Consider the following 24,276-nt stretch of genomic DNA (forward strand, 5'->3'; position numbering starts at 1 on the left):
GACTGTGACCTTCGTCCTCCATCACTCCCAGTACAGTCATGATAGAAAGAGATCTCTTCATGGTCCATATGAACCGCAGGAATGATTACAGCGACCAGTAACTGCTTTAATGCACATATGGACGCGTTAGTACTGTTTTAATAAGAACTTGAAATAATGGGAACCAGTTCTTTAAGGAAAATTTACAAAATAATCTAAACAAGTGTCCTCAGCAGCAGCACTGAGGGATTGATTATTGATTAACAGCAGTAACAGTGAACCACCGAGAGACAGAGTCAGGTTGTCTTATTCCTACAAAACAACAATAACAAACACAATCTGATGAAACAAACACTGTTCTGCTTCTTACCTGTTCAATCTGATGCCTGTGAGGTCATTTCTTCTGATTCTTCAATCTGAATTATTGATCAGACTGTCACTCCTGCAGCGCTGCTTCCTGCTGTGATAGAAAAGGAGGAAACTGTAAAACAGGAGGTGTGACTGATAAAACAGCAGAGGGTGAAGGTTTGGTTTCAGGAGCACAATGAAGTCTGAGTAATATTCCAGAGAGCAGGTTTAACAAACTCTGAGTTGGAAAACTAAATCTCTCACAGGTGTCCAGCTGGGTTGAGATCTGGTGACTGTGAAGGTCGTAACATATGTGCCGTCTTCAGTGACAAGATGCTTCCTACAAAACCTGACAGTTGCTGTTGCTAATTAGCTCATTTTGTCATGAAAAAACTTCTGTTGAGTCTCCAAACTGCACACAAGCTCCCCGTTTGACTTGTTTCTGCTTTATATGCTGAATGCCTGAAAATACTGTATTTTGTGTAATTATTATTATTATTATTATTATTATTATTATTATTATTATTATTATTATTATTATTATTATTATTATTATTATTATTATTTGGAGTAATTACTAGTTTTTTAAATGAGTATTTGTGTTCAGTGATAGATTGTAAGATATAGGTAGATAGTTTTTTTAAAGACGTGTTCTCTGTTTTACTTGAGAAGTGAAGTTATTCCTTTAGGTTTCTGCTGGTGTTATAAAAAGTGTGTATACATGACTTCACCTCTCAGCACTACATTATATATTTGTTGCTTTTTACCAAAACATCATCTCAAAATGGCTGAAGATGATTATCTGGAATAGAAGGAAACTTTGAATTACAAAGGTTGTTTTATTTTTTGACTTTTCTATAAGTTAGTTTGCAGAACTGTAAAAACAGGAAACAGATATGTGTACAGATTTAAGTTTTAAATCAGATCTAATCCAATTAAAGGGGATATTAAAGGACATTTTAGCTGCAAAGTGAAAATCAGCTCATCATTTACCAACAACCTACTTTTGACTATTAGCTGAATGATCAAACATTATTTATCCAACCACAAACACACACAGTGAGTTAGCAGCTGCTTTCCTTTAAATTACATAAAAAATGAACTGTGTTTGGTTGTTTGGTGTTTAGATTCAGTTGAGGTGAATCCAAACACTTGAAGTGAACTGTTCCTGCTCCAGTGTGAAGGAGAGTTTTTGATTATTGTATCTTTAATTCTGGCTCTTTGTACACACATCCACCATGTCAAAAATAAATCATTTTAAATTTAAAGATTCCACCTCCTGTCAATGACAAGCCAGAAGACAAACCAAAGCTCCTCCAGCAGCTGCAGGGAACTGAAGCAGAAATTTTACCAACATTTGACAGTTAAAATTTGCTGCTTTTTGTCTTAAATTGAAAAAAAAAGGTTTGTATTTAGATGATAGTTTTAGTGTGACATGAAAACTGGAAAACCATCTGCAGCAGATGTTCTGATTTTCAGAAACAGAAAAGATGATTAACAAGAGTGGAAACAAGAAAAACATCATATTTATTCATTCTGAATGTTCTCTGCTTGTAATGGCTCCAGTAGTAGATTCAAATACAGCCATACTGGTTAAACCAAGCAGACTCTGATGAAGACTTACTGTAGAGTCGATACGTGTTGGTCTGCTTGGTTGTGTATATGCTCGAAGAATAAATTCACAATATTATTTCACTGAAGACGGAGTGCCTCTTTTTTTTTCCATGGTTGTCTACATCACCGAAGGACAGATACCAGGAAAGACTTCTTGAATCTTGTTTTTTGTACTTTCACCTGCCTCAGTAAAGAGCACCTGTCATATGAGCCATCAGAACTATGCAGCGCTTCCTGCTTCCATTGTAAACTAACAATATTAATATTTCAATTTATTTCAGTGATAATGTTGGTTGGAATTTAGGGATAGATTGAGTTCATTAAATGTTTGTTAGAGGCTGCTGCATCTGTTGCATTATCATTTTTTATGTGATTTTCTTGCTAAACTAATTCACGCATGCAATTTGTAATGTAGCCAATAAAACTTCAGCATTTCAGTTACACTATCAAGACTTTTATAATATGATTGTAAGATTGTAAATCACATCTTGGCGGCACTATATGATGTTATGTTGGTGAAACATTGACAGAGCATAAAGGGCATCATTAAGACATAAATATAACTACACTGTCAGCACAGAGTCTCATACAGACCAATGTCACACTGTTGCTGCTGTTGGTTGAAAGCTGCATTTGAACTTAGTTGTGTTCATGTTAGAGAGGCTGTGTGTGAGAATCAGGTCTCATCATACATGCAGCTGGACGTGTGTGAGCAGCTTCACCTCAATGCTGTTGAAGCCTCATTAATTAGTATCAGTTGAAGTTATTCTACACAGAAGGAGGACTGTGACCTTCGTCCTCCACCACTCCCAGTACAGTCATGATAGAAAGAGATCTCTTCATGGTCCATATGAACCGCAGGAATGATTACAGCGACCAGTAACTGCTTTAATGCACATATGGACGCGTTAGTACTGTTTTAATAAGAACTTGAAATAATGGGAACCAGTTCTTTAAGGAAAATTTACAAAATAATCTAAACAAGTGTCCTCAGCAGCAGCACTGAGGGATTGATTATTGATTAACAGCAGTAACAGTGAACCACAGAGAGACAGAGTCAGGTTGTCTTATTCCTACAAAACAACAATAACAAACACAATCTGAAGAAACAAACACTGTTCTGCTTCTTACCTGTTCAATCTGATGCCTGTGAGGTCATTTCTTCTGATTCTTCAATCTGAATTATTGATCAGACTGTCACTCCTGCAGCGCTGCTTCCTGCTCTGATAGAAAAGGAGGAAACTGTAAAACAGGAGGTGTGACTGATAAAACAGCAGAGGGTGAAGGTTTGGTTTCAGGAGCACAATGAAGTCTGAGTAATATTCCAGAGAGCAGGTTTAACAAACTCTGAGTTGGAAAACTAAATCTCTCACAGGTGTCCAGCTGGGTTGAGATCTGGTGACTGTGAAGGTCGTAACATATGTGCCGTCTTCAGTGACAAGATGCTTCCTACTAAACCTGACAGTTGCTGTTGCTAATTAGCTCATTTTGTCATGAAAAAACTTCTGTTGAGTCTCCAAACTGCACACAAGCTCCCCGTCTGACTTGTTTCTGCTTTATATGCTGAATGCCTGAAAATACTGTATTTTGTGTAATTATTATTATTATTATTATTATTATTATTATTATTATTATTATTATTATTATTATTATGAGTAATTACTAGTTTTTTAAATGAGTATTTGTGTTCAGTGATATATTGTAAGATATAGGTAGATAGTTTTTTTAAAGACGTGTTCTCTGTTTTACTTGAGAAGTGAAGTTATTCCTTTAGGTTTCTGCTGGTGTTATAAAAAGTGTGTATACATGACTTCACCTCTCAGCACTACATTATATATTTGTTGCTTTTTACCAAAACATCATCTCAAAATGGCTGAAGATGATTATCTGGAATAGAAGGAAACTTTGAATTACAAAGGTTGTTTTATTTTTTGACTTTTCTATAAGTTAGTTTGCAGAACTGTAAAAACAGGAAACAGATATGTGTACAGATTTAAGTTTTAAATCAGATCTAATCCAATTAAAGGGGATATTAAAGGACATTTTAGCTGCAAAGTGAAAATCAGCTCATCATTTACCAACAACCTACTTTTGACTATTAGCTGAATGATCAAACATTATTTATCCAACCACAAACACACACAGTGAGTTAGCAGCTGCTTTCCTTTAAATTACATAAAAAATGAACTGAGTTTGGTTGTTTGGTGTTTAGATTCAGTTGAGGTGAATCCAAACACTTGAAGTGAACTGTTCTTGCTCCAGTGTGAAGGAGAGTTTTTGATTATTGTATCTTTAATTCTGGCTCTTTGTACACACATCCACCATGTCAAAAATAAATCATTTTAAATTTAAAGATTCCACCTCCTGTCAATGACAAGCTAGAAGACAAACCAAAGCTCCTCCAGCAGCTGCAGGGAACTGAAGCAGAAATTTTACCAACATTTGACAGTTAAAATTTGCTGCTTTTTGTCTTAAATTGAAAAAAAAAGGTTTGTATTTAGATGATAGTTTTAGTGTGACATGAAAAGTGGAAAACCATCTGCAGCAGATGTTCTGATTTTCAGAAACAGAAAAGATGATTAACAAGAGTGGAAACAAGAAAAACATCATATTTATTCATTCTGAATGTTCTCTACTTGTAATGGCTCCAGTAGTAGATTCAAATACAGCCATACTGGTTAAACCAAGCAGACTCTGATGAAGACTTACTGTAGAGTCGATACGTGTTGGTCTGCTTGGTTGTGTATATGCTCGAAGAATAAATTCACAATATTATTTCACTGAAGACGGAGTGCCTCTTTTTTTCCCATGCTTGTCTACATCACTGAAGGACAGATACCAGGAAAGACTTCTTGAATCTTGTATTTTGTACTTTCATCTGCCTCAGTAAAGAGCACCTGTCATATGAGCCATCAGAACTATGCAGCGCTTCCTGCTTCCATTGTAAACTAACAATATTAATATTTCAGTTTTATTTCAGTGATAATATTGGTTGGAATTTAGGGATAGATTGAGTTCATTAAATGTTTGTTAACTTCGTTGTGTTCATGTTAGAGAGGCTGTGTGTGAGAATCAGGTCTCATCATACATGCAGCTGGACGTGTGTGAGCAGTTTCACCTCAATGCTGTTGAAGCCTCATTAATTAGTATCAGTTGAAGTTATTCTACACAGAAGGAGGACTGTGACCTTCGTCCTCCACCACTCCCAGTACAGTCATGATAGAAAGAGATCTCTTCATGGTCCATATGAACCACAGGAATGATTACAGCGACCAGTAACTGCTTTAATGCACATATGGACGTTTTAGTACTGTTTTAAGAAAAACTCGAAATAATGTGAACGAGGAAAACTCACAAAATAATCTAAACAAGTGTCCTCAGCAGCAGCACTGAGGGATTGATTATTGATTAACAGCAGTAACAGTGAACCACCGAGAGACAGAGTCAGGTCGTCTTATTCCTACAAAACAACAACAACAAACACAATGTGATGAAACAAACACTGTTCTGCTTCTTACCTGTTCAATCTGATCCCTGTGTGGTCATTTCTTCTGATTCTTCAATCTGAATTATTGATCAGACTGTCACTCCTGCAGCGCTGCTTCCTGCTCTGATAGAAAAGGAGGAAACTGTGTAAAACAGGAGGTGCGACTGATTAAACAGCAGAGGGTGAAGGTTTGGTTTCAGGAGCACAATGAAGTCTGGGTAATATTCCAGAGAGCAGGTTTAACAAACTCTGAGTCAAACCCTGAACTGGAAACAGGAAACAGATATGTGTACAGATTTCAGTTTTAAATCAGATCTAATTCAATTAAAGGGGATATTAAAGGACATTTTAGCTGCAAAGTGAAAATCAGCTCATCATTCACCAACAACCTACTTTTGGCTGTTAGCTGAATGATCAAACATTATTTATCCAACCACAAACACACACAGTGAGTTAGCAGCTACACTTGAAATAATGTGAACCTGTTCTTTAAGGAAAATCCACAAAATAATCTAAACAAGTGTAAAATTAGCTGCTTTTTGTCATTAATGAAAAAAATATATTGTATTTAGACAAATGAAAACTAGAAAACCATCTGCAGCAGATGTTCTGATTTTCAGAAACAGAAAAAATGATTAACAAGAGTGGAAACAAGAAAAACACATTTATTCATTCTGAATGTTCAAATGAAACAATGCTAGAAAGAAGAAAACATGATTCTTTAGTGAACTGCAACCTGTGACGATGGATCTCAAGTAGACACTGAATCTGCCAGTTTGATCAAATAAAAAAAGACATTTAAAGACGTCTTGATGGGCTGCGGGAAAGTGACAATTATAAACATCTTTAGCAGAACCTTGACAGCTTTCTGCACTTCTGTTTGCAAATTACAGTTTATAGCAGCTTAAATGAGAAGAAAATAAAGGCAACTTCTGCTTTTAACACATTTTTTTCCAATTAAAACGACAAGAATTGAACCAAGAACCAGAATTAGAACAGAAAACCATAAGCAACACATTAACAACATCCTGGTGATTAATTTAATTGTTGGCAACTAGTTGATTAATTGATTAATTGTCGCAGCTCTAAATCAGTACATTCACAACAAATATCAGATTGTACAAACACTGATCCATCACAACCTGTGTTGATCACAGCAGACGTCATCCAACATCACACAGTCTCTGATAAAACACACATAACCACCATCACAACAACAACAACAACAATGAAAAAACAACAATCTGTTCAAAAATCCCAACTTGTTCCTGCTTTATTTTACTGTAGAAATAACAATATGAAAACACTGCTACAATATTCAGCAAAACATTACATAAAAAACAAACAAACAGCAGCTTTATAACTGTTTGTGGCAGTGCTTTATCTTGTTATCAGAGTCTTTGTCTCAAAGTCACTGAGGTTTGTACAAGTTGTTTGTGTTTCCCTCCTGCGTCCAGCAGAGGTCAGTATAACAGCTCACACAGAGAGGACAGTTTGTTAAAGGCAGGGACAGAATGCACTTCTGCCACAGCCAAGCAGGAAGCTCCAGGCCTGAGAAGTGAAGTCAATGTGGAAGTGCCTTAAACCTGCAGTCTTTCTAATGACCAGCAGGTGGAGACTCCACTAGTTGCAAAAAGAAAGTCTGGTAGTATGGAGGTCTATGAGAAAATGACTTTTCACTTGATTTATTACCCCAGTAAACATTTTCCTAATGAGTTTATGGTCTCAATTGCTAGTTTCAAATCTTCAGAAATTCAGTTCGTAAATTATGGCCCCATTTAGATTGAAATAGACAAGACGCTACCACAGCGACAACATTGAATATGTAACGTAACCATGGTGTAACCTCAGATTCACAGAGTATAGGTGTAGCTGCTGCTATTTCAGTGTTTTCAGTTCATGAAAGTTAACTGTAACATTTTAGTCACTAAAAAAGTCTTGTTCAGTGTTTGATTGTGATAAAAGACCCTCCAAGGAGTTGGTTCAGTTTTTCCAGTAAATACATTTTATTTTAATGGTTTTAAGCCTGTTTTTCACTAGCGAAAATTAGCATTAGCATTATCACAGTTAACCATAGACTGTAAATGCACCGTGCTAACCAAGCTAGAAGCTAGCGCTAGGGTCAGCTCCTCGTTCAAATAAGTTCACCTCTGGCTCCAAAAATCAAAGATGGCGACAGTCAAATCACCCTGTCACTACAAGATCGAAGTGCAGAGACTTGTGGACCTTGTCTGTGCATCCCTTTTGTATGTCCATCAGTGATGACAGGGGGTCAGTGGAACTTCGTCCAAATCCATCCTTCCAGCCCAAAGTCATCACCTCCTCATTCAGGTAAAGGGTCATTCGCCTGAGGGCTTTTTTCCCCCGTCCTAACACCGACAGGGAGGAGGAGTGTCTTCACACCCTGTGGCCCCGTGCAGGCGCTCTGCTGTTATGTGAAGCGCATGGCGGCTTTCAGGAAGTTGGACCCGTTGTTCGTCTGCTAGGGTGGTCAGGCTCAGGGGGCCACTATGTCTGTGCAACGGCTCACTCACTGGATCTGTGATGCAATCCACAGAAGTAATGAGGTGGTGGGTTGTCTTCCCCCAGTGGGTCTGAGGGCGCACTCCACCTGGGGCATTGCGTCCTCTATGGTGCTTTTCAGAGGTGTCTCAGTGGAGGACATCTGTTTGGCCGCCTCATGGGCTTCCACTTCGACTTTTGTGCAGTCATATCTCAGGGACATGACTGCTGGTTCAGTGTCTCGTTCAGTGCTTGGTGCACTGTCTGGGGGGACGTCATCTGGAGAAGACTAAGGTGTTTTGGTAGGCGCACAGCTTGTTGCTGGCTTTTGCAGTCCAATGCAAGACCCTCAGGCAGGCGGTGGTGCTGTTTCTTGGTTGTGGCTGGGTTTGGACTATTGTCAGTTTGGGCTCAGCTGGGAGTACATCTCATCCCTAACCGCCTTCGCATTAGGTTTTAACCAATAGCAAAGCCTGTTAGAGGGCAGAGCACGTCCAACATAGAAATAGTAGTTATTTATCTGAGTATTTTAAGTTTGTTTAAGTCACATAAACATGCTAAACAAGTAAAATAAACTACAAACTGTCAAAAAATGGCAACATTTATGTTAAGTTTGCTGTCTGGTAATTATCACATCTATATAGGTAACTTATATTGGTCGTGCTGACGTGCTACGGTAAGCGTATTGTATCATTTCCGGTTGCCGACTGTGTCTACTGATAGCGTTGTTGCTGCTCTCATCTCTCATCTCAGTTGATTTTCCTATATATATCACATTACTGTGGATTAATTGTGGATTAATATCTGCTGTATATTTAAACTTTCGCTAGTTTTACACAAGCACTCTCAGCGCTTTTCTCTTAGCGACTTTTCTCGCTAATCGCACAAGTTGTTAGTCACTTTAGCTCTGCAGCTAGCACTAGCAGCTAACTTAAACTAAGTAGTTAGCGATGGCTTCTCTCTCTCCCTCTCGTTCTCCTACTCTCTCTTGCTCGGTGTGTCAAATGTTTAGTTATTCCTCTGCCTCCTTTAGTGATAGTGGTAAGTGTAATAAGTGTAGTTTATTTGCAGCACTGGAGGCAAGGCTTAGTGAATTGGAAGCGCGGCTCCGCACCATGGAAAAACAATCAGCTGCTAATATAGTTAGCCAGCCCCTAGTATCCGGTGCGGGCCGACCTAGCGTAGCTCCCACTCCCCCGGCAGCTCCCGAGCAGCCGGGAAGCCAGGGCGGCTGGGTGACTGTCCGAAGGAAGCATAGCCCTAAGCAGAAGCCCACGGTTCACCACCAACCAGTTCATGTTTCTAACAGGTTCTCCCCACTCAGCGACACACCCGCTGAGAAACAAACTCTGATTATTGGCAGCTCCATAGTCAGAAACGTGAAGTTAGCGACACCAGCAGCCATAGTTAAATGTATTCCTGGGGCCAGAGCGGGCGACATTGAGTCAAATTTAAAACTGCTGGCTAAGAATAAACGTAAATATGGTACGATTGTCATCCATGTCGGCGGCAACGACTCCCGATTACGCCAATCGGAGATCACCAAGATTAATGTTGAGTCGGTGTGTACATTTGCAAAAACTATGTCGGACTCCGTAATTTTCTCTGGACCGCTGCCTAATCTGACCAGTGATGACATGTATAGCCGCATGTCACAATTCAACCGCTGGTTGTCGAGGTGGTGTCCAGCAAACGATGTGGGCTTCATAGATAATTGGCAGACTTTCTGGGGAAGACCTGGTCTGATTAGGAGAGACGGCATACATCCCACTTTGGATGGAGCTGCTCTCATATCCAGAAATATGGCTGAGTTTATTAGTAAACCAAAACCATGACAACCCAGAGTTGAGACCAGGAGGCAGAGCTGCAGTCCTACACGCTTCTCTGTGCTTCCATTAGAGCAGTTACCCACCCAAAACCACATAGAGACTGTGTCTGTCCCCCGACCACTTAAATCAATTAAATCCAAAGTAAACAAAAGAAGAGTCATTCATGAAAATCTAGTAAAAATTAAAACCACTACTGCAATAGTACAACAAAATAAGATAATTAAATGTGGACTCTTGAACATTAGATCTCTTTCATCTAAAGCCGTTTTAGTAAACGATTTAATTTCAGATCATCATATTGATTTATTTTGTCTCACTGAAACCTGGCTGTGTCATGAAGAATATGTCAGCCTAAATGAATCCACTCCCCCCAGTCATATTAATACTCATGTTCCTCGGGGCACTGGCCGAGGAGGAGGAGTTGCGGCCATTTTCAGCTCAAGCCTGGTCGTCAACCCTAGACCTAAATTTAATTATAACTCATTCAAAAGCCTTGTTCTTAGTCTCTCAGCCAACCTGGAAAACTTTACAGCCAGTTCTATTTGTTATAGTGTATCGTCCTCCTGGCCCGTACTCTGAATTCCTATCTGAATTTTCAGAGTTTTTGTCGTATTTAGACCTTAGTACAGATAAAGTAATTATAGTAGGTGATTTTAATATTCATGTGGACGTTGATAATGACAGTCTCAGCACTGCATTTATCTCATTATTAGACTCAATTGGCTTCTCTCAGTGTGTAAATAATCCCACTCACCGTCTTAACCACACCCTAGACCTTGTTCTGGCTTATGGGATTGAAATTGAACATTTAATAATTTTTCCACAAAATCCTATTTTATCAGATCAGATCAGATTTTAATAACTTTTGAATTCCTATTACTGGATTATACACCACTAGACAAAAATGTCCTCACTAGATGTCTCTCTGATAGTGTTGTAGATAAATTTAAGGAAGCAATTCCGTCAGTACTGAATTCACTACCATGTCTCAATACTACAGAGGACTCTTACGTTAAATTCAGTCCCTTCCAAATTGATAATCTTGTTGATAGTGCTGCAGGCTCACTAAGACAAACACTCGACTCCATCGCCCCCTTAAAAAAGAAGATAATAAAACATAAGAGGTTAGCTCCACGGTATAACTCCCAAACCCGCAAATTAAAACAAACATCGCGAAAATTGGAAAGGATTTGGTGTTCCACCAAAGTAGAAGAATCTCGCTTAGTCTGGCAAGATAGTCTTAAAACATATAGGAAGGCCCTCTGTAATGCCAGAGCCGCCTATTACTCAGCATTAATAGAAGAGAATAAAAACTGCCCTAGGTTCCTTTTCAGCACTTTGGCCAGGCTGACAAAGAGTCATAACTCTACTGATCCATGTATTCCTATAGCTCTAAGTAGTAACGACTTTATGAGCTTCTTTAATGATAAAATTCTAACTATTAGAGACAAAATTAACCACCTCCTGCCCTCAACAGGCACCGTTCTCTCCCCAAACACAGGAACCTTGGTAACGGCAGTAAATCCTGACATATATTTGGACTGTTTTTCTCCACTAGACTTGTCTGAACTAACTTCAATGATCTGTTCAGCTAAACCATCAACCTGTCTCTTAGATCCCATCCCAACTAGGCTGCTTAAGGAAGCCTTACCCTTAGTGAGCACTTCTTTACTAGATATGATCAATCTGTCTTTAGTAACAGGCTATGTACCACAGTCTTTTAAAGTAGCTGTAATTAAACCTCTTCTTAAGAAGCCTACTCTTGATTCAGGTGTTTTAGCCAGTTACAGACCTATATCTAACCTTCCATTTCTATCTAAGATCCTTGAGAAAGCAGTCTCTAATCAGTTATGTGACTTTCTACATAACAATAGTTTATTTGAGGATTTTCAGTCAGGATTTAGAGCACATCATAGCACAGAGACAGCACTGGTGAAAGTCACAATTGACCTCCTAACTGCATCGGACAAAGGATTTGTCTCTATACTTGTCCTGTTAGATCTTAGTGCTGCATTCGACACAATTGACTATCAAATCCTTTTGCAGAGACTGGAACATTTAATTGGCATTAAAGGAACTGCATTAAGCTGGTTTAAGTCATATTTATCAGACCGATTTCAGTTTGTACATGTGAATGATGAATCCTCCGTGAAGGCAAAAGTTAGACACGGAGTTCCACAAGGTTCTGTACTTGGACCAATTCTATTCACCTTGTATATGCTTCATTTAGGTAATATTATTAGGAAACACTCCATAAATTTTCATTGTTACGCAGATGACACCCAATTATATTTATCAGTGAAGCCAGATGAACCCCATCAGTTAAACAAACTCCAAACATGCCTTAACGACATAAAGACCTGGATGACCTGCAATTTTCTACTACTAAATTCAGATAAAACTGAAGTTATTGTGCTTGGCCCTAAACACCTTAGAAACACATTATCTAATGATAAAGCTACTCTGGATGGCATTACCTTGGCCTCCAGCACCACCGTAAGGAATCTGGGAGTTATCTTTGATCAGGATATGTCCTTTAACTCCACATAAATCAAATCTCAAGGACTGCCTTTTTTCACTTACGTAATATCACAAAAATCAGGCACATCCTGTCCCTAAAAGATGCAGAAAAACTAGTTCACGCATTTGTTACTTCTAGGCTGGATTATTGCAATTCCTTATTATCAGGCTGCCCTAACAAGTCTCTAAAGACTCTCCAGCTGGTCCAGAATGCAGCTGCACGTGTTCTGACTAAAACTAGAAAAAGAGATCACATTTCTCCCATTTTAGCTTCACTACATTGGCTTCCTGTTAAATTTAGAATAGAATTTAAAATCCTTCTCCTAACTTACAAAGCCCTTAATGGTCAGGCACCATCATATCTTGAAGAGCTCATAATACCGTATTATCCCACTAGAACACTGTGCTCCCAGTATGCAGGCTTACTGGTGGTCCCTACAGTCTCTAAAAGTAGAATGGGAGGCAGAGCCTTCAGCTATCAGGCTCGTCTTCTATGGAACCATCTACCGGATTCAGTCCGGGGTGCAGACATCCTCTCTATGTTTAAGAGTAGGCTTAAAACTTTCCTTTTTGATAAAGCTTATAGTTAGGGCCGACCAGGCTCGCCTTGGATCAGCCCTTAGTTATGCTGCTATAGGCCTAGACTGCTGGGGGACTTCCCATGATGCACTGAGCTCCTCTCTCCTCCTCTCCATCTGTATGCATTCATGTAACATCAATGCATGTCACTAACTTTGCTTCTTCCCCGGAGTTTTTTGTGCTTTCTCATCTCACAGGAAAAGCTGAGTCCCGGGCCGAACCTTCGCGGTCCTTCACAGTCCTGATGGCATCCTTCCCTGGCTGTTGCTGCTCGTGCTTGTTGTTGTTGTTGTTGTGATTTTTTTTTCTTCTGTCCCTCCTCCCCCTTTCCCTCTCTCTTTCTCTCTCTCAACCCAACCGGTCAAAGCAGATGGCCGCCCACCAAGAGCCGGGTTCTGCTTGAGGTTTCTACCCGTTAAAGGGGAGTTTTTCCTTACCGCTGTCGCCAAGTGCTGCTCATGGGGGAATTGTTGGGTCTCTGTATATTAAAGAGTACGGTCTTGACCTGCTCTATGTGAAAAGTGCCTTGAGATGACTTCTGTTGTGATATGGCGCTATATAAATAAAAATTGATTGATTATCAGGACTTTATTGTAGCTAAACTAATACGGAAAGGTAACAGTCAAACTATTGAAACGGTTAACTGTCTGCTAGCTAGTTATCCGGTAAACCGAAAACGGAAATGATGTTGGGATTTCTCTCTTGCTCAGACGTTGATACGGAAATGACCTGTTTTCAAAGATACAGAAAACAAGATAGAAATCCTCCGCGATCAAAGAGGGGGTGACTCACCTACCCGCCATTACTTAAGTGGGTGACTTATCAGTAGTTTATTGTAGCGAAATCAATACAGAAAGGAAAACAGTCGGTTAGCTTTGTGCTAGCTAGTGACCGGTAAACCGAAAACGGAAATGATGTTGGGATTTCTCTCTTGCTGAGACGTTGATGTTGACAATTTTCAAACGGGTGACACGCCGACTGTTTAAAGCTTCCACGTTTAATTTGCAAGTTAAAGAGCCGTTTTTTGTTTGAACATTTTTGGCAACAGACTTCTATATATTTTTGTAGATGTTTATTATTAACTTGGAGTGTTTGCAGTGGCTAGTTGGCTAGCTGAGGGAAGAAATGGTGGTTTTCAACTGCCGGGAGTGAGCTAACTAGTTAACATAACACGCTAGTTGGCTTTTTATTTTAACGGTAACTAGTTTAACGCTAGTGTCATATATTGTTAATGCCTTTAACAACATTATTACTGTAGTATAATGTACTGGTGTCTCCGCTCCCCTCCTCTATACAGTATATTTATTGTGTTTGTGAGCTTTCTATGCGGTTTGTTTACCAGCTGTGTGACATGTAGCATCAGGTGTGTGACGTCAGCTGGACCTGGACAGGCATGAATGCTGCAAAGAGAGAAATCAAAGTAAAAAGAGTTTCCTCAAGAAAAAGGTCGAGAGACATCCTGAAGACTCACCTGACACCTGCCAGAAAGAGAGGAGGAGGAGGAGGAGGAGGAGAGCAATGTCCCAGAAACTGGAGGCTCAGCAGCATCATGGCTGATATAAAAGCTGTTGAGGTAGGTTATTATCAAAGTATTGATCTGGAGCTGGAAGGATTAATCAATTAAATGATTATTAGAGAGCTACAGCTGCACCTAAGGATTATTTTCATTTTTGCTTGAAGTGTAACAGAGCTGAAACAGCTTGTGATTTGATAATTAACTAGTGATTTAAGTTATTTTTCAAGCAGAAATGCCCAAAAATTCACTAATTCTATCTTCTCAAAGTGAATATGTGGACAAAACAAGACATTTGAGGACGCCATCTTGGGCTTTGGGAAACAGTAATTGACATTTTTCACCATTTTCTGACATTTTATGGACAACTAATCAGTTAATTTAGAAAATAATCAACAGATGAATCGATAATGAAAATATTGGTTAGTAGTAGCTCTGGACATATCTGGCTGACTTATTTTGCTGTTGATCAAAAACACTAAACTGCATGAACTGTGAATGAATGTTTTGTTTTGTTGGCAGTACTGCAGTGACAGTGAGGACTTATTTGGGGACTATGACAGCATCTTGGAGGACAGCTCTCTCTTGGCAAAGCTGGATGATGCAGAGCAAAATGAAAGGCAGCGTGACCTCCAGACCGAAGCTGTGGATCAGCGGGACTTCACGACTCTGCGTCCATCGAAAGACGGCGTCTGGAAACAGTCCTGCGAGGACATCCTCACAGACTCCATCTTGGACGGCCTCGGACACGAACCCTTCGAGGACTTACCGGCCAGCCAGCTGGAATTTCAAGAACGAGTTCATGAAAATGCAAAGAGGAGCAAACTGCAGGACGGAGATAAAACCTCTACACCTTTTAGAAACTCTGACGTAGAAAGAAACACGGAGGATAAAACCAAGAGACAGATGAAAGCGAGGAGGAGCGTGACCGACCAGCTGAAGAGGACGATGCTCTGCAACGCCGCCGCTCCCTCCGAGGTTTCTTGCTCTGTGGTGCTGAAAGAAGCGGTGGTTTCTGAGGAGATCAGCGTCGCCATGCAGGCCATGGAGACTGTATCTGCATCAGACAACCGACCTCGGACCTTTCTTTGGACTTCCCACCAAAGTGAAGGAACTCATCTACAAACTGAGAGGAATCAAGAGCCTTTATGGTGATGCTCTGTTTTACTCACAGATTCTACGTAACTGCAGATAATTCAGAGCAGAGTTCGTTACTGTGGAAGCTGTTTGTCTGTTTCAGATTGGCAGGAGACGTGTCTGAACCTGGACTGTGTTCATCAGAGGAAGAATCTGATCTACTCGCTTCCCACCAGCGGAGGGAAAACTCTTGTCGCAGAGATCCTCATTCTCAGAGAGCTGCTGTGCAGGAAGAAGGACTGTCTGTTCATCCTACCGTACATATCACTGGTGCAAGAGAAGGTCCTGAGCAAGTATCTGTAATATTAGTATTGAAACTTGATTTTTCTGTGTATATTTATTTATATATTTATTCCTTTATTTAAACAGGTTGTCTCACTGAGATCAAGATACAGAAGACACATACAGTAGAAGCATAAACAGAAATTCACAACACAATATATATTGTTTTTATGGTTTTATTCTGTCATAAATTAGCGCACACATTTCCACATATTCACATAAAAAACAAACAAAAATAAACATTCAGTCCCACATAAAACTTGGACATGCACAAAAAAACAAAATAAAACAAACACATAGATTAAAGAAACCAACAAATATTCAATGTGTGCAAGTGTAATTAAAAAAATCAGTATTTAAAACCAGTTTTCCAGCTCAGTTTGAACAAGTGGCAAAACTAAAGTTATAGATAAATTATGTACAAACTGTGCAGACAGAGTGGTTGAATGAACAACCAGCAGAAGAGAAACAAGATTTTTGTGTATTTTTCTTTAAACAGTGAATAGAAGAGGACCAAGAATAGAGCCCTGTGGAACACCTTTACTTAACTTCACAGCATTTGACTTGAAACCAGAAGAAACTACAACTTATTTTGTGTATGTTTTGTTTTTTTGTTTATTTGTTTTGTTGTTGTTGTTCAGGTACGTGGGTTAGCGAGCTTTGGTCTGGAGCTGGACTTCATGGTGGAGAAGTACGCTGGCAGCAAGGGCAAGTTTCCTCCAGTGAAGAGACGAAACCAGAGGTCTCTGTACATCGCTACAATAGAAAAAGCTCACAGCCTGGTCAACTCTCTGATCGACACCGACAGGCTGGATAACCTCGGGCTGCTGGTGGTCGATGAGGTACACTTCAGTTTGGATAAAAGGTGTTTCTGATGGTTAAAAATAAAGCAGAGGGAGGTTTAATGACATGTTTGTTCTTCCATACACAGCTTCACATGCTGGGCGATGGCAGCAGAGGGGCTGTTATTGAAATGACTCTGGCTAAAGTTCTGTATATGAGCAGTAAGTGTCTCTTATTATGATTCCTTTTCACTTTGAATGCAGTTCATTTTGATTTGACTTAAAGGGGATATTTTCTACATTTAGTGGTTTTCAATCATTTAGATCATGGTCGTGTGTTGGATCTTAAACATGGTCAAAGTTCTATAACTTAAGGTGAATGTATGTAGAAATGCTGCCTGTAGGACAAAGCCGAGGTTTCAGCTGCCCAGATACCAGATGCCAAACACTGGGCTCTTCTCATTTCTCTATTTTGTGCCTCCTCGTCTCCTCTCTCCTCCGCCCTCCTGCCGTGACACAGAAATTGATTTCAGCGCGCCATGTTTAAGGATGTCTCAATTCATAAAATGCATCTTGAGGAGAGAGGGGGCTTACTAGAGGAGCTATGAGCGAGGATACACAGGTGTATCCTTTGCGAATGTTTTTCGACACCCGTGACGTACAAAAGAGGCGTAACACACAGCTGGAATATACAAACCAAACCATTTGTAGTGCTTCACATAATAAAATATATAGGAGGATATATATATATATATATATATATATGTATATGTATATGTGTGTGTGTACATATATATATATATATATATATATATGTGTGTGTGTGTGTGTGTGTGTGTGTGTGCGCGCGCGTTAAAAAAAATATAACAGTGTATGACATCCATGCATTCTTGTTATATCATATATATTATCACGTTATAATTTGAATTAAAAGTAAATATATAAATTGTCATGAACACTGTTCTGCTTATCTGTCAGAGATCATAAAATACAGCAGCAGGCTGTAACAAAACAATGGACAGATGATGCAGCTCTGCAGCACGTTATGTTTAATTTACATGAATTTACATGACATGAGCAAGGATGTCTCATTTTGTTAAATGTCTGTTGCCTCGATTCCTCTCTCCTTGTGTCTTTTCCTCGCCTCCTCCGCTTGCATCTCAGGTGGGAGGGACTAAGACATGAGGAGAGGAGGCGAGGAAAGGAATCGAGGATGTACAAACTGAGAAATGAGAAGAGGGGACTGACTCTAGAGGCCTTTCACATTTCGTTGCTCCTAAACACTTGGAAGGGAAGGGGGAGGGGTACTCAGTTGGTTGCAATCTGCAACCTCACCGCCAAATGCCACTGAATCCTACAGACTGGTCCTTTAAAGAGACAGGCGCTAAAACGTCCTGTTTCAGACAGAGGCTGAACTGAGGAGCTGCATAAAGGACCAGTAGAAGATAAATAAGGAGGGTTTAACCATAAATCATGCAAAGATATTCCAGTAGAGCCCCAGAATATAAATATAGAGCTGGAAATGTGCATGATGTGAAGATGTTGTCAAGAACCTCCTGTTTTATGCACCTGGTTTCATGGATACATGTGTGAATAAGTTGTGCAAAACTCTGCACTTTGTCCCTTTGTGAATTCAGCCTGCTAAATGTAAATGGGAATATAAGATGCACATCTTGATTGGTTCTTTTTTCAGCCCAGTCAAACACAAATTTGTGCACAAGAAGTGTTTTACCAATTCCTGCAATCCCATTGGTCAACACTGTTCTTATATTCTTTTTTATTCCAGAAGGGTGTGAGAAGATGTTGCTGATTTGAGGTTCTGCGGTTTGTCCTGATGCCATTTGGATCTGGCTGAGCTGCCTGGTGATGTGAGCGTCTCCCCCGGCTGTGATGTACAGCTCTGTGTAGATATCATCCAGAATCTTTGCATCCTTCTTTCTTCTTTCGGATCACTGGCCTGATGCACAACCATTATGCCCAACAAACCTTTGGTATTTTCATGGCCAGGTGCACTGGTGCTGCACTTGCATACGGGGTGGGATCAGAAGGAATACATTATAGGTAGGTGTGTTGAAGGTTGTGACAATTGTCAATCATATTCACTACTTCATCCCCACCATGATGTGCTTGCTTTTTGGGAATCCTGCAAAGAGTTTTCATCAGAGGAAACTTATTTTTGTCTGGGACATAAAAAGTTTCAACTATGAGTTTACTAGCAGTTAGTGACTGTTAGTTTACAACAGTCAATGGGCTTTACAGACAATCACCAGGGTAAAGTAAAGGCCGTCAGTACAGGATGCAGCTGTTGTGGATGAGAGATGCTGGTAAGAATCAATCATTAATCTGTATTCAGACTCACCGGAATGTATCCAGAACACAAGTTTATAGACAAGCAAAACATGAAAAAAGAAGTTTGTGTGATTTCAGAGAGGTTTATACATATGAGCCTTCACCAAAATGTGTTAAAATATACCAGACAGAACAGTAACAGAACATAAGAGTGATGAGTTTTTGACCTGCTTTGAGCAGGTTAGTGTTGGACAGCATTAGACACACTCATTGACACCAGGATTGCAGTTTGCTAGTGGATTGAGATCACCACACCCTCAACTGCACCTCTCCTCCCTCTGTGGTGCAGATACCAAACCAGCACAGTCCAGTATAAAACCTCAGTGGGGGCCAGACAGCATGTGCAGCTCTGCAGCACTTCTATACTGTGAGATATTATTTAAACTGAACACTAAGTTAGATTAGAGGCAGCTTAACCTCTCAGCAGCTCAGGCAGCTCCATTTTCTAAAAACATATACATTTTTAGTATATACTGCTTTATTATAATAAATGTTTTTCAAGACTTGTGTGATCACATCATGTCCCAGTTTCATGTTTCTGTCCTGCAGCTTACCGTGAGCTGACAGTTTCTCCACTAGATCATTCCTGTTGATCTTCTTTAAGGTTTTCTTCAGCACTTCCACAGACTGATGGTTGTAGGTCTGTACTATCTTATCAACAGTTTTCGGCCTGTCTGCTTTCTCCAGATAACTCTTTGGGATGGTTGAGTAGCCTTCCAGGATGTCCGGCTGCTGTAGGAACCACTTAAAGTTCCTGAATTCATCATCTCCCAACTCTTTCAGTGTCATCAAAAGCTCCTCTTTAACAGCCATTGTCCCCTAGACCCCTGTTAGAATGAGAGGAAATGTTTAACTTCCAGGATAACTACAAGAAGTGTGAATCTTTGAGTCTCTTTAGAGTCACGATTACATCCAGAATGGAATCTCCATTCACAATCAAGGCTCAACTCAATAAATAAAGAGGGGCTCTATTTGTGAAATTTCCTCATAAATCCCATTACTTTGGCCATATCTTACAATGTAAACCAATGGGGAGCTAATCTATGGGCATGAACTTTGTGTCAAACAGAGGCTTCTGACGGCTAAACTATCTTTGAGTCTCTTTAGAGTCACGATTACATCCAGAATGGAATCTCCATTCACAATCAAGGCTCAATTTAATACATAAAAAGGGACACTATATTCAGGCTCTTAGTGTGCTCTGTCTATGTCTATATATGTCTATATCTTCAATTTGATCCACTTTTTCATCTAACTTAAAACTTATATTAAAGATATCAGATCAATATACGATCAATATAATTGATTTCAAGGTCTTTTAATTACTTACAAGGCACTAAATGGTCTGACTTTTCATTATATCTCAGACCTTCTATCCCTGTACGACCCTGCTCGCACTTTGAGGTCCACTGGTCTTCTATCTGTTCCAGACTCTCAGCTGAGGACTGAGCGGGACCAGAGCTTTGAAAAACATCCTGCCTGAGTAAATAAGGAGGCTGAGTCAGTGGCTTCTTTTAAATCTGAGCTCAAATGTACTTTTATCACAATGCCTTCCCTGATTTTAATTGATTCTAGTTTTATTCTGTTTTATGGGTCTACTATTTTTAAGTATTGTTGGGCTGGTTTTTATTCTGTTGTTTGTTTAGCACCTTTATTTTATTATTATTAGTTATTATTATTGTGTGTTTTTATGTGATTATATGTGAAGGACTTTGTAACTTTGTTTAGATAAATGCTATATAAATAAAGATATTGCTATCGTTATTATATAGGACTTTGAATTGCCTCTGTGTTTTAACAGTGCTATATGAATAAAGTTGTTTCACTTGTCTTCTCTTAAGTCCATTGAATTGCAAGATAATCAATCAATCAATCAATCAATCAACCAATTTTTATTTATATAGTGCCATATCACAACAAAAGTCATCTCAAGGCACTTTTCACATAGAGCAGGTCAAGACTGCACTCTTTAATTTACAGAGACCCAACAGCTCCCCCATGAGCAGCACTTGGTGACAGCAGTAAGGAAAAACTCCCCTTTAACAGGAAGAAACCTCAAGCAGAACCCGGCTCTTGGTGGGCGGCCATCTGCTTTGACCGGTTGGGTTGAGAGAGAAAGAGAGAGGGCAAGGGGGGGGGGGGGGGGCAGAAGAACAACAATCATAACAATAACAATAAGTATAAGCATCAATAGCCAGGGAAGGAAGCCATCAGGACTGTGAAGGACCGCAAAGGCTCAGCCCAGAACCCGGGGTTCCTGTGAGATGAAAAAGCACAAAAAAACTCTGGGGAAGAAGCAAAGTTATTGACATGCATTGATGTTACATGAATGCATACAGATGGAGAGGAGAGAGGAGCTCAGTGCATCATGGGAAGTCCCCCAGCAGTCTAGGCCTATAGCAGCATAACTAAGGGCTGATCCAAGGCGAGCCTGGTCGGCCCTAACTATAAGCTTTATCAAAAAGGAAAGTTTTAAGCCTACTCTTAAACATAGAGAGGGTGTCTGCACCCCGGACTGAATCTGGTAGATGGTTCCACAGGAGAGGAGCCTGATAGCTGAAGGCTCTGCCTCCCATTCTACTTTTACAGACTGTAGGGACCACCAGTAAGCTGCATTCTGGGAGCGCAGTGTTCTAGTGGGATAATACGGTACTATGAGCTCTTTAAGATATGATGGTGTCTGACCATTAAGTTAGGAGAAGGATTTTAAATTCTATTCTAGATTTTACAGGAAGCCAATGTAGTGAAGCTAAAATGGGAGAAATGTGGTCTCTTTTTCTAGTTTTAGTCAGAACACGTGCAGCTGCATTCTGGACCAGCTGGAGAGTCTTTAGAGACTTGTTAGAGTAGCCTGATAATAAGGAATTGCAATAATCCAGCCTAGAAGTAACACATGCGTGAACTAGTTTTTCTGCATCTTTTAGGGACAGGATGTGCCTGATTTTTGCGATATTACGTAAGTGAAAAAAGGCAGTCCTTGAGATTTGATTTATGTGGGAGTTAAAGGACATATCCTGATCAAAGATAACTCCCAGATTCCTTACGGTGGTGCTGGAGGCCAGGGTAATGCCATCCAAAGTAGCTATATCATTTGATATTGTGTTTCTAAGGTGTTTAGGGCCAAGCACAATAACTTCAGTTTTATCTGAGTTACAGGTCATCCAGGTCTTTATGTCGTTAAGGCATGCTTGGAGTTTGTTTAACTGATTGGTTTCATCTGGCTTCATTGATAAATATAATTGGGTATCATCTGCATAACAATGAAAATTTATGGAGTGTTTCCTAATAACATTACCTAAAGGAAGCATATACAAGGTGAATAGAGTTGGTCCAAGTACAGAACCTTGTGGAACTCCGTGTCTAACCCTTGCCTCCATGGAGGATTCATCATTAACATATACAAACTGAAATCGGTCTGATAAATAGGACTTAAACCAGCTTAATGCAGTTCCTTTAATGCCAATTAAATGTTCCAGTCTCTGCAAAAGGATTTGATGGTCGATTGTGTCGAATGCCGCACTAAGATCTAACAGGACAAGTATAGAGACAAATCCTTTGTCCGATGCAGTTAGGAGGTCATTTGTGTCTTTCACCAGTGCTGTCTCTGTGTTATGATGCCTCTAAATCCTGACTGAAAATCCTCAAATAAACTATTGTTATGTAGAAAGTCACATAACTGATTAGAGACTGCTTTCTCAAAGATCTTAGAGAGAAATGGAAGGTTAGATATAGGTCTTTAATTGGCTAAAACACCTGAATCAAGAGTAGGCTTCTTAAGAAGAGCTTTAATTACAGCTACTTTAAAGGACTGTGGTACATAGCCTGTTACTAAAGACAGATCGATCATATCTAGTAAAGAAGTGCTAACTAAGGGTAAGGCTTCCTTAAGCAACCTAGTTGGGATGGGGTCTAAGAGACAGGTTGATGGTTTAGCTGAACAAATCATTGAAGTTAGTTCAGAAAGGTCGACTGGAGAAAAACAGTCCAAATATATGTCAGGATTTACAGCTGTTTCTAAGGTGCCTGTGTTTGGGGAGAGAGCGGTGCCTGTTGAGGGCAGGAGGTGGTTAATTTTGTCTCTAATAGTTAGAATTTTATCATTAAAGAAGCTCATAAAGTCATTACTACTGACAGCTATAGGAATACATGGATCAATTGAGTTATGACTCTTTGTCAGCCAAAGTGCTGAAAAGGAACCTAGGGCAGTTTTTATTCTCTTCTATTAATGCTGAGTAATAGGCGGCTCTGGCATTACAGAGGGCCTTCCTATATGTTTTAAGACTATCTTGCCAGACTAAGCGAGATTCTTCCACTTTGGTGGAACGCCAAATCCTTTCCAATTTTCGCCATGTTTGCTTTAATTTGCGGGTTTGGGAGTTAAACCATGGAGCTAACTTCTTATATTTATTATCTTCCTTTTTAAGGGGGCGATGGAGTCGAGTGTTTTTCTTAATGAGCCTGCAGCACTATCAACAAGATTATCAATTTGGGAGGGACTAAAGTTAACATAAGAGTCCTCTGTAGTATTAAGACATGGCAGTGAATTCAGTACTGATGGAATTGCTTCCTTAAATTTATCTACAACACTATCAGATAGACATCTAGTGAGGACATTTTTGTCTAATGGTGTGTAATCCAGTAATAGGAATTCAAAAGTTATTAAAAAATGATCTGATAAAATAGGATTTTGTGGAAAAATTATTAAATGTTCAATTTCAATCCCATAAGTCAGAACAAGGTTGAGGGTGTGGTTAAGACAGTGAGTGGGATTATTTACACACTGAGAGAAGCCAATTGAGTCTAATAATGAGATAAATGCAGTACTGAGACTGTCATTATCAACATCCACATGAATATTAAAATCACCTACTATAATTACTTTATCTGTACTAAGGACTAAATACGACAAAAACTCTGAGAATTCAGATAGGAATTCAGAGTACGGGCCAGGAGGACGGCACACTATAACACATAGAACTGGCTGTAAAGTTTTCCAGGTTGGCTGAGAGAGACTAAGAACAAGGCTTTCGAATGAGTTATAATTAAATTTAGGTCTAGGGTTGATGATTAGGCTTGAGTTGAAAATGGCTGCAACTCCTCCTCCTCGGCCAGTGCCCCGAGGAATATGAGTATTAATATGACTGGAGGGAGTGGATTCATTTAGGCTGACATATTCTTCATGACACAGCCAGGTTTCAGTAAGACAAAATAAATCAATATGATGATCTGAGATTAAATCGTTTACTAAAACAGCTTTAGATGACAGAGATCTAATGTTCAAGAGAGAATTATCTTATTTTGTTGTACTATTGCAGTGGTGGTTTTAATTTTTACTAGATTTTTATGAATGACTCT

The 24,276-nt window shown here is 39.6% G+C and overlaps 2 protein-coding genes across 2 annotated transcripts in view; one reads left to right on the forward strand and one right to left on the reverse strand.

Moving 5' to 3' along the window:
• Nucleotides 1–24,276, reverse strand: part of LOC122968126 — a 200,984-nt gene that overhangs the window by 116,730 nt on the left and 59,978 nt on the right. The window lies entirely within an intron of this gene.
• LOC122968183 (helicase POLQ-like) lies at nucleotides 16,323–18,504 on the forward strand. The gene is made up of 3 exons (XM_044333193.1): nucleotides 16,323–16,632; nucleotides 16,722–16,794; nucleotides 18,359–18,504. The coding sequence occupies exons 1-3, from the start codon at nucleotides 16,471–16,473 to the stop codon at nucleotides 18,385–18,387; spliced, it is 264 nt and encodes an 87-aa protein (XP_044189128.1). The 5' UTR covers nucleotides 16,323–16,470; the 3' UTR covers nucleotides 18,388–18,504.

The sequence above is a fragment of the Thunnus albacares genome, chromosome 18 (assembly GCF_914725855.1).
Source record: "Thunnus albacares chromosome 18, fThuAlb1.1, whole genome shotgun sequence".
NCBI lineage: Eukaryota > Metazoa > Chordata > Actinopteri > Scombriformes > Scombridae > Thunnus > Thunnus albacares.